At 43.7% G+C, this 11,035-nt stretch overlaps 1 protein-coding gene across 1 annotated transcript; it reads right to left on the minus strand.

Moving 5' to 3' along the window:
• Nucleotides 1-2,994: 2,994 nt before the first annotated feature.
• On the minus strand, nucleotides 2,995-5,757 carry LOC132402907 (extracellular calcium-sensing receptor-like). The gene is made up of 2 exons (XM_059985993.1): nucleotides 3,768-5,757; nucleotides 2,995-3,403 (listed from the first exon to the last, which is right to left on the minus strand). Exons 1-2 carry the CDS (start codon nucleotides 3,785-3,787, stop codon nucleotides 2,995-2,997), a joined length of 429 nt encoding a protein of 142 aa, XP_059841976.1. The 5' UTR covers nucleotides 3,788-5,757.
• Between the last annotated feature and the right edge of the window lie 5,278 nt (nucleotides 5,758-11,035).

Genomic DNA, 11,035 nt, shown 5'->3' on the forward strand with positions numbered 1-11,035 from the left:
TTTTATGTGTTGTTTTTCTGAATGAATTGACAAGCAGGAGTGGATTTAAAGCCTTATTCTCAAACAGCTACCCCCAATCCAGATTTGAATTTATCAACTCAATTGCTTATTTCAAGTCCCTGGGAGTGAACATCCCAATAGCCTTTCTTGGTCTGACCGCATAGATGATATGACCAAGAAAGTTCGCCAGTGTCTCTACTTTCTCTTGTCTTCATTGACCCCCATCATTGTCTTAATTGATGCACCATAGAAAGCATCCTATCTGGAAGCATCAGAGTTTGGTATGGCAACTGCTCTGCCTGTGACCACAAGAAACTGCAATGTTGTGGCACAGCTCTTTCCATAAGACCATATGGCATAGGAGCAAAATAGGTAATTTGGCCTATCAGGTCTGCTCCACCATTTGATCATGGCTGATTTATTATCCCACTCAACCCCATTCTCCTGCCTTCTCTCTGTAATCTATAGCACCCTGACTAACTAAAAACCTATCAACCTCTGCTTTAAATATAACCATAGACTTGGCTTCCACAGATTCACCATACTCTGGCTAAAGAAATTTCTCCTGATCTCTGTTCTAACAGGATGGCCATCTATTCTGAGGCTGTGCCCGCTGGCCCTAGATCCCTCAACTATATGAAACATGCTCTCCATGTCCACTCTATCTAGACCTTTCAATATTCCATCACAGATCTAGCCTCCTTTTCCAATGGAATTGGTCTCTACCTTGCTGCCTTGGTAAAGCAGTCAACGTGATCAAAGTCCCCACCAACTCCAGGCACTACGTTCCTGGGAATTCACATCATGGATGACCTCACTTAGTGCCTTAATATCACTTCCCTGAACAAAAAGTGCAGGAGCACCTCCACGTTCTAAGAAGATTGAGGCAAGCAAGGCTCCCCCACACCCATCTTAACTGCATTTTACAGGAGAACCATTGAGAGCATGCTGACAAATTGCATCTCCATCTGGTATTGCAGCAGTTGAGCATTGGACAAGCAGTCCCTACAAAGGACTGTGAGAACAGCTGAGAGGATCATAGGAGTCTTCCTACCATCCATTGGGGACATTTATCAGGAGCGCTGCATATGCAGGGTCCTTGGTATTATGTAGGATACCACCCACCCATCCATCCAGCATCCTCTTTGACTTTCTACCATTAGGTAGAGACTCTGATGCATAAAGCAAGAATGGTCAGGATGAGAAATAGTTTCTTCTCCCATGCCATTGGGCTTCTGAACTCCCAGCCACATTGTACTCAAAGTGTCACTGGTTAATCTGTTCCATACTTTACATTACTTAATATTAATGCTCTTTAGTTTGTTATTTATATGATTCATCTGCAGATTTTATCCTTATCCACATAAGTTATGGTGAGTTATGTGTGATATGTATATTGCTTTTACACACTGATTCGGAGAAATGACTCATTTCTATATACATTCTATGGTTATATACACATATATAGTTAAATGACAATAAACATCTTGACATTCTCTCATCACTCTTCTCCCATTGGGCAGATGATACATAAGCCTGAAAGCATGTACCACCAGATTCAAGGACATCTTCTATCCCTCCGTGATAATGGTCTCTTGCTTGACAGGATGGACTCTCGACGTCACAGCCTACATCATGATTGTCCTGCATGCTTTTGTCTACCTGGACTGCACTTTCTCTGCAGTTGTAACCTTTCACTCTGCATTCTGTTATCTTCATAGGACCACCTCAATGCACTGTTGTAATGAAATGATGTTTGTAACTGTGACGGTCTGTATTGTCACATGTATCCAGGCATAGTGAAAAATTTGCCTTATGTACTGTCTATAAAATATAAGACATTGGAGCAGAATCAGGCCATTCAGCCCATCGAGTCTGCTCAGCCATTCCATCATGGCTGCATTATTATCCCTCTCAGCCCCATTCTCCTGCCTTCTCCACATGAAATCTGATGCCCTTACTAATCATGAATCTATCAACCTCTGCTTTAAACATGCTCAATGACTTAGCCTCCACAATCTTCTCTAGCAAAGAATTCCACAGACCCAGCACCCTCAGGTAAAAGCAATTCTTCCTCATTTCTGCACAAAGGGATATTCCACTGTTCTGAGCTTGTGCCCTCTGGGACTTGACTCAGCCACTACTGGAAACACCTTTTCCAGGTCCACTGTTCTAAGCTTTCAATATTTGACACTTCCCATTCTTCTAAGCTCCAGCGACTCTAGGCCCAAAACCATTCATACAGATCAATTCATTACATCAGTACGTTGAGGTAGTACAAGAAAAAGTCCAAAATATTTTGTGGGTTGCATCTGGCGGATCTGCAATAAAAGGGCATTTATGAGAAGCCCTTTCACTTTTGAGACAGCGAACAAAATAGTAGGTTTCAAAAACCTACTGATTAATAAATTAATAAATTTTATTAATTTAAATGCAGCAAGAACATTTTTTCCTTTGCCCTGGCAGTCCAGCTTCACTCATAATAAATCATTTGTCAATAATGCAAAGTTATGTGTCAGTTTGCGTCTCAACCCGCAGACAGATAGTGCAACACTACTTGTACGGTGAGAGCGTTTTAGTCTGGTATGGAGCAGTCACTGTAGAAGACTGGAAAAAGGTACAGTAAGTTAGGGACTTAGCCAGCTCCATCATGGGCACTAACCTCCCCCGTATCGAGGACATCTTCAGACGTTGATGCGTCAAAAGGGCGGCATTCATTACTAAGGTCCCCCATCACCAAGGACATGCCCATCATTGTGAACATCAGGGAGGAGGTACAGGAGGGTGAAGGCACGCTCAACGTTTTATGAGCAGCTTCTTCCTCTCCGCTATCAGATTTCTGAATGGATATTGAACTCAACACTACCTCACTATTTTTCTCTTCTTTGGCTTTATTTTTGCATTATTTATTTAATTTAAACTATACACATATATAGTCAGATGGATAAATAAATTTCTTATTGGAATTTATAGTTTTGCTTTTAATATTATGCATTACAATGTACTGTTGCCGAAAACAACAATTTTCTCGACGTATGCCAGTGGCGTTAAACCTGATTCTGATTTTGACAATTTGACAGGGCCATCAAGAACATTAACGTGGCCACGTACCGTTGGGATTCCGAAAGGGCCGGTCAGGAGCGTCTCCGCAAGCGTGCTGACGAACCCAGCGTCCGCCAGGACAGCGGGAATTCGGAGACTGCTTTTACATGTCGCTTCAGACGGGTCTTCATCCTGGAGGCTGATGAGGGCCATTACTGCTTTCATCGACAAGGCTTCACTGCGGCAGCCATCGTAGATCTTGTATCCGAGCGTGAGGTTAGGCAGCAGCTTGGTACTGTTGTTTATTTCTTCGATTGCAAAGATCATGGTCTGCGCCAGGTGAAATTCTTTCAGATCAAAGCTGTGGGATGTACAGAGTTAAGCATTTATCACTAGAGCAACTTCCAGCTAATGGGATAGTTCTTAAATATATTCAGCGTTTAACTACATGGGTACTCTACACTACAATGTATCAGAACGACATCTGTTACAATTGGTTTCATTATGCTAAATTGCTTGCAACAAAATGGCATCACATATTTATTGGAAGCGCATTTCGATCATTACACCTTCGAATAAGTAGCTTCACGTTTCTGGCTTTTTCGGATTGCGGCGGGACATTGTGTCCTGAACTTCCTTAATGTGAAACTGTGAGCTAAGTCTCTTGCTGGTGTCAATCGGAGGTTCACAAGAGTAAAATAAGATAAGATTAAGATAGGACTAACTTTATTTGTTCCGTGCACATTGCAATGTTGTGAAATGCGTCACTTGCGTCAACAACCACACAGTCCGCCGTTGTACTGAGGGCAGCACGTAAATGTCGTCAGGCTTCCGGCACCAACGCAACATTCCCATGTCCTGACGAAACGTCGACAGCGCTTCTCCCTATAGATGCTGCCTGGCCTGCTGTGTTCCACCAGCATTTTGTGTGTGTTGTGACAACATTCCCATTTTGGCTTCAATGACTAAAGGCTAACTACAGGGTTGAGTTAGCTTAAAAAATGATCAATTTGACTTTAGGGACAGAGCAGTGTATTGAAGACAAGCGATTTAATGAAAGTCATTACCATATCTGGTAATGTTTAAGATAAATATAAAATGCAGTAACTGAAAGTGAGAAAGCAAGTATATGATTAAAAAGTATGGTTTGGTACAAATTTCTACGCCAATAAGTTTAAACATTAACGCTGAAAGCACTGCTCATCAGTCTAACCCTGCCTCAGCAACGATTGGTGCCCTTTGCAGTCAATGGCAAGGGTCACAGCCAACTGACGGAGCTTGGAAACGGGGTTGCCCCCACTTGCTCCCAAGGAAACCGGACCGCCATAAGACCAAGGTCTGTTTCTTCCTCTTGGCTCGGTTAAGGGATCAATGGAAAGCGGATCCCCATCCCCTCCCCGCGGAGCTCCTCCGATCACATTTCATAGCGAATGGCCGAGCCCACACTGGTACGCTTAGCACTGACAGTGATATCCACCTGCATTCCAAACAAAGGTTTGGAAAATACACTTTGCAAAGTTACTTTGTGAAAAATACGATCATATTTAATGTAACTCTGTAAGCGGGACTTCAATTCGATTCCAAAAGAAAAGCTTCGTAACTGTAATCTCACAGCATCATAGCGTCTTGAGAGTTACGCAGCACTGAAACGGGCACTTTGACCCAACTCGAGCCGACCCAGAAGCCTAACCTGAGCGTTTGGCTCGAAACCATTCTTATCTATAAATCTGAACAAATGTCTTTTAAGCGTTGGAATTGTGCCTGCCTGCACCGCTTCCTCGGACAGCTTTCTACGACTCACAAGCCATGTTCTCAATACTATTTTTGTACTTGCAGATTTTGCGTTCTGTTGCACGATGTTATTCGTCCGCCCTTGTGTGTAGATTTTCACTGATTCTATTGTAGTTTTTGTATCTACTGTGTATGCCCGCAAGAAAGTGAACGGCAGAGTAGATTTGGTGACGTATACGTCCTTGGATAATACACTTACTTCGTTGCACCAGACTCTATTTGGAAAATGTTGCCCCCTCAGGTTCCCTTTAAACCTCTACTCTCTCACTTTAAACCTATGCCCTCTAATTTTACTCTTCTCCTCTGTGGGGAAAAGACTGTGAACTTTCACCTGATCTGTGGCCCTCTCGTTCACCCATCAGATTCCCTTCCCGCCAGCCCGAGTCTACCCAATCTCTCCTGATAACCCTCCAGTCCCGGTAACATACGTGAATTTGCTTCAGCTCGTCGAAAACGGTGGCTACGTAAAAGGTGACGGGCTGGCTGGACAGAGATGAGCTTGATTTGCCACATGCACATCGCAGCATCAAATCGAATTAAGTTCGCCAGGATTGCCCACAAGCGTCGCCACGCTTCCGGCGGCAACAGAGCAAATCCACAGTTTATTAATCCTAACCCGCAAGGCCTTGGACTGTAGAGGGAATCCCACAGGGCCCGGGGAGAAGGTACGATTACAGGGCGGCAGCGGGAACTGGTGATCGCTGATGCTGGAAGGCGTTGCCCTAACCTCTACCCTCTCACCTGCCACCAGTGCCCTCCCACATAACCTGACTACATAACCCGGCTGCACGGGGCTCTGGGGTGGCCGGTTCACGCCAAGCCGTTGGCCCATTACTTCAAAGATTCAAAGGTACAATTTAATGTCAGAGAAATGTATACAATATACATCCTGAAATGCGTTTTCTTCGCAAACATCCGCGAAAGCAGAGGAGTGCTCTAGATAAGAAACGGCAGTTAAATGTCAGAACCCCAAAGTCCCCCCAGCGTAAGCAGCAGCAAGCAACAACCCCCCTTCCCTACCCCCCCCCCCCCCCGGCACTCACTTTACACAGGTTGGAGGCGGCGGTTCCGCTGTAAAGGAGTGAGCCTCGAGCTGCGGCGCCGTGTCGAAGTGGAAGTGGAAGATTCCACCCACGATGATGTCTCCATCTTTGGTTAGCCCTGGTACCTCAAACTTCTGGCGAAGCTCGCAGTCTGGTTGGCTCGCTCCTCTCATTGCAACAAGTGAGAAGCACCCCAGCAGCAGAAGGTGATGATACATCGCCGGGGCAACTGTCTGCAGCCGTTCCTCGACACGAGGCACTGACCCGCTTATGTATCTTGACGAACCCAATCAGTTCGGTGATACCGTGACAAGGATATCAGCAATGGGAGAAACGCTGGAACGGATCCAACAAAAATAAGAACGCAAGTTCAAGAATTATAAGGTGCCTCGGGACAACCAAGTAACAGGCGGAATGAGCTGAATCCATTGCCCCCGTGACTAAAAGCTGCACATGGGCTCAATTCATTATAAACTTGGCCCCGGACCCAGATTCCTCAGTTTATCTGCACGCTGTGGGGATCGCACTGGAATATAAACGAGAGCATAGGACCCCCGCTCCCCACCCCTCCATATACACCTCGCTGCATCCCTAATACAGCCTACCCAACCCAACCAGGACTTTTACCAATTTTTATCGATGTACCATAGAAACCAATTTATCAAGATGCATACGGCCTTCTATGGCAACTGCTCCGTGCGTGATCGCAAGAAAGGGCAGAGAGTTGTGGATACAACTCAGCACATCAATGGAACCAGCGCCCCCCTCCAAGGCCTTTTGCCAGTAAATCAACGAAAACGACCAAATACCCCACCCAACTAGGGCATTCCCTCCCTCTCTCTCTCTCTCCCACACCCCCACTCCCATCAGGCAGAAGATACAAAAACCTGGAAGCAACTATCACCAGGATTAAGGGCAGCTTCACCCCACTGTTATAGGACTGTTACATTATTTTCCACCTCTTGCATTTTTTTTTGTTTCTGTGTTCTGTAACTTTTACACTTTATTCTGCATTGTTATTGTTATGCCTTGTTCTACCTCAATGCACCATGTAATGATTTGGCCTGCACAAATAGTACACCAGACAAGCTTTTCATTGAATCTCAATACATGCGACAATGATAAACTGATAGCAAAACCAACACCAGCACAGGCTGGATGAGGAGATTATGTTTCTTACAGTGGGGGAATCTCAGACCTCAGAATAAAGAACCGTCTCTTTAGAACAGAGATGAAGAGGAATTTCTTGAGCCAGAAGATGGAGAAGCTGTGGAATTCATTCCACAGACAGCTGTGGATGCCAAGTTATTGGGAATATATGAAGTGGAGGTTGATAGTTCTTGATTAATGAAGGAGTCAAAGGTTACGCAGAAGAGGCAGGAGTACAGTGTTGAGAGGGACAACTTATGTGCCTCAACAAAGCCTGTTGATGTTTCAGGCCGAGATCCTTCCTCAGGACTAACTGAAAGGAAAGATAGTAAGGGATTTGAAAGTAGGAGGGGGAGGGGAAATGCAAAATGATAGGAGAAGACCGGAGGGAAGCTGAGAGCCGGAAAGGTGATTGGCAAAAGGGATACAGAGCTGGAGGAAGGAAAGGATCATGGGACAGGAGGCCTGGGGAGAAAAAAAGAGGGAGGGGAGCACCAGAGGGAGATGGAGAACAGGCAGAGTGATGGGCAGAAAGAGAGAAAAAAAAGGAGGGGGAAAATAACTAAATATATTGGGGATGGGGTAAGAAGGGGAAGAGGGGCATTAACGGAAGTTAGCGAAGTCAATGTTCATGCCATCAGGTTGGAGGCTACCCAGCCGGTATATAAGGTGTTGTTCCTCCAACCTGAGTGTGGCTTCATTTTGACAGTAGAGGAGTCCATGGGCAGACATATCAGAATGGTAATGGGACATGGAATTAAAATGTGTATTAACATTATTACACACATTATAACACATTATTATGTGTATTAACATAAATGTGTATTAACAGAATCTATGTGGAAATGTTGTTCCTTCAGACTTTCCCCTCTCACTTTAAACCCATGTACATTTAATTACTGTGGGAAAAGGACTATGAACGTTCATATTACGTATGCCCCTCAGGATTTTTTAACTTTCCACAGGGTCACTCCTCAGCCTCCTTTGGTCCAAGAAAATTAGTCCTGGCTCGTCCAGTCTCTCCTTATAATTCAAGCCTTCCAGTACTGGCAAAATCATTATTAAATCTTTCTGTACTCACTCTAGCATAATTATATCCTTGCTACAGTATATTGAGCAATGTTCCAGGATGTTCTCACCAACATCTCCAGCTGTAACATGATGTTCCAACTTTTGTACTTGTTGCATCATCTGATATTAGTTAGTGCCTTCACCAACTTTTCTTCCTGTGCCACTTCCAAAGTTTAAAGTAAATTTATCATTAAAATATGTATATGTCACCCTATAGAACCATGAGATTCATTTTCTTGTGAGCATTCACAGTAAATACAAACCAATGAAACACTGTACCCAAAATGTAAAGGACAAAGTGCAAATACAGAACAATAATAATAATATAAATAAATAAACTATAAAAACATGAGATGAAGGGTCCTTGATTCATAGGTCGTGGGGACAGTCCATTGCTGGGCTGAACCCCTCTGGTTCAAGAGCTTGATGTTCAGGGGTAATAACTGTTCCTGAGCCTGGTGGTGTTCGTGAAACTTGTACCTGTAGGTTTTTCTATTTGACAAAGCTCTCCAGGGCCCTTCCATTCACTGTTTTTTTTTCTCTTGCCCTGCTTTAGCTTCCCAAGATTTCACACTTGCCTGAGTTAAATGCCATCTGCCATTACTTTGTCCACTTTCCCATCTACATCCAGCTCTAACCTTGGAGTAACTTCTTCCCAGTCCACCACACCATCATTCTGGTGCCATCTGCAAATACACTGACTATGTCAAGTACATTCTCATCCAAATTGATTAGATTAGATTAGCTTTATTGCTTTATACATGTAGAATGAAACATTGAAATGTGTTGTTGGTGTCAATGACCAACACAGCCCGAGGATGTGCTGAGGGCAGCCTGCAAATGTCAGCAAGCTTCTAGTGGCATGCCCACAACTTACTAACTCAAACGCATACATTTTAGAATGTGGGAGGAAACTGAAGCACTCGGAGGAAATCTTTATGCCTTTTGTTCCTCGGATCCTTCTTGTAAACTTCCTCTGGACCCTCTCCAATGCCAGCACATACTTTCTTAGATATAGTAGACATGGGAGATTTTAACATGCAGGTAGATTGGGAAAATCGGGTTGGTAATGGATTTCAAGAGATTGAGTTTGTTGAATGCCTTTTAGAGCAGTTTGTCCTTGAGCCTACTAGGGGATCAGCTATACCGGATTGGGAGTTACGTAAGGAGCTGGAGTCGATTTGGGAGCTAAAGGTAAAAGAACCCTTAGGAACCAGTGATCACAATATGATTGCATTCAAATTGAGATTTGATAGGGAGAAAGTAGCAGTATTTCAGTGGAGTAAAGGAAATTACAGTGGCCAAAGGAAATTGGAAAGAGTTGCTGGTAGGGATGACAGAAGAGTAGCCATGGCGTGCTTTCCTGAGAAAAATGAGGAAGGTGCCGGACATGTGTCAAGGGAAATCAAAGCTATCATGAAAACTAAAGAAAGGGCATAAAACAAAGCAAAAATTAGTGGAAGGATAGAGGACTGGGAAGCTTTTAAAAACCTACAAAGTGCAACTAAAAAAATCATTAGGAAAAAGATGAAATATGAAAGCAAACTAGCAAATAACATCAAAGTGGATAGTAATACTTTTTTAAAGTATGTTAAAAGTGTAAGAGAAATGACAGTGGATATAGGACTGCTAGAAAATGAGGCAGGAGAAATAATAACGGGACAAGTTGATGGCTGATGAACTAAATGAATATTTTCCCTCAGTCTTCACTGTGGAGGACACTAGCAGTATGCCTGATGTTGTAGTGTGTGAAGGAAGAGAAGTGGGTGCAGTTACTGTTACAAGAGAGATGGTGCTCAAAAAGCTGAAAGACCTAAAGGTACACAAGTCACCTGGACCAGAGGAACTGCACCCTAGGGTTCTAAAAGAGGTAGCGTTAGAGATTGTGGTGGCATTAGAAATGATCTTTCAAAAATCATTGCATCTGGCATGGTGTCCGAGGACCGGAAAATTGCACATGTCAGGCCACTTTTTAAGAAAGGAGGAAGGCAGCAGAAAGGAGATTATAGACCAGTTAGCCTGACTTCAGTGGTTGGGAAGATATTAGAGTCAATTGTTAAGGATGAGGTGTATGGGGTACTTGGTGACACAGGGCAAGATGGTACAAAGTCAACATGGTTTCCTTCAGGGAAAATCCTGCCTGATGAACCTGTTGGAGTTCTTTGAGGCAATTACAAGAAAGATAGATAAAGGGGATGCAGTGGATGTTGTATACTTGGACTTTCAGAAGGCCTTTGACAAGATGCCACACATGAGGCTGCTTACCAAGTTAAGAGCCCATGGTATTACAGGGAAGTTACTAACATGGTCAGAGCATTGGCTGATTGGTAGGAGGCAGCGAGTGTAAATAAAAGGATCCTTTACTGAATGGCTGAGTGACTAGTGGTGTTCTGCAAGGGTTGGTGTTGGGACTGCTTCTTTTTATTCTATATATAAATGATTTAGATGATGGAATAAATGGCTTTGTTGCCAAGTATTCAGATGATACGAAGATTAGTGGAGGGGCAGGTAGTGTTGAGAAAACATGTAGGATGCAGAAGGACAGACAGATTAGGAGAATGGTCGAGAAAATGGCAAATGAAATACAGTGTTGGAAAATACATGGTCATGCACTTTGTTAGTAGAAATAAATGTGCAGACTATTTTTCGAAATGGGAAGAAAATACAGGAATCTAAGATGCAGAAGGACTTGGGAGTTCTAGTGTAGAACACCCTGGAATTTAACTTGCAGGTTGAGTCAGTGGTGAGGAAGGCAAAAGCTATATTAGCATTCTTTTCAAGAAGTCTAGAATACAAGAGTAGGGATGTGATGCTGAAGCTTTATAAAGCACTGGTGAGGCCTCACCTTGAGTATCGTGAACAGTTTTGGGCTCCTCATCTTAGAAAAGATGTGCTGGCATGGGAGAGGGTCCAGAGGAGGTTCAGAAGGATGATTCCAG

This window comes from Hypanus sabinus, chromosome 2 (assembly GCF_030144855.1).
Source record: "Hypanus sabinus isolate sHypSab1 chromosome 2, sHypSab1.hap1, whole genome shotgun sequence".
Taxonomy (NCBI): Eukaryota; Metazoa; Chordata; class Chondrichthyes; order Myliobatiformes; family Dasyatidae; genus Hypanus; species Hypanus sabinus.

Bases quoted from the DNA above. Each gene is read 5' to 3' on its own strand.
- LOC132402907 (XM_059985993.1), bottom strand. From the start codon at position 3,787: ATGTGCACGGAACAAATAAA. The intron at 3,404-3,767 runs GTTAGTCCTATC...TACATCCCACAG, and splicing joins ATGTGCACGGAACAAATAAA to CTTTGATCTGAAAGAATTTC.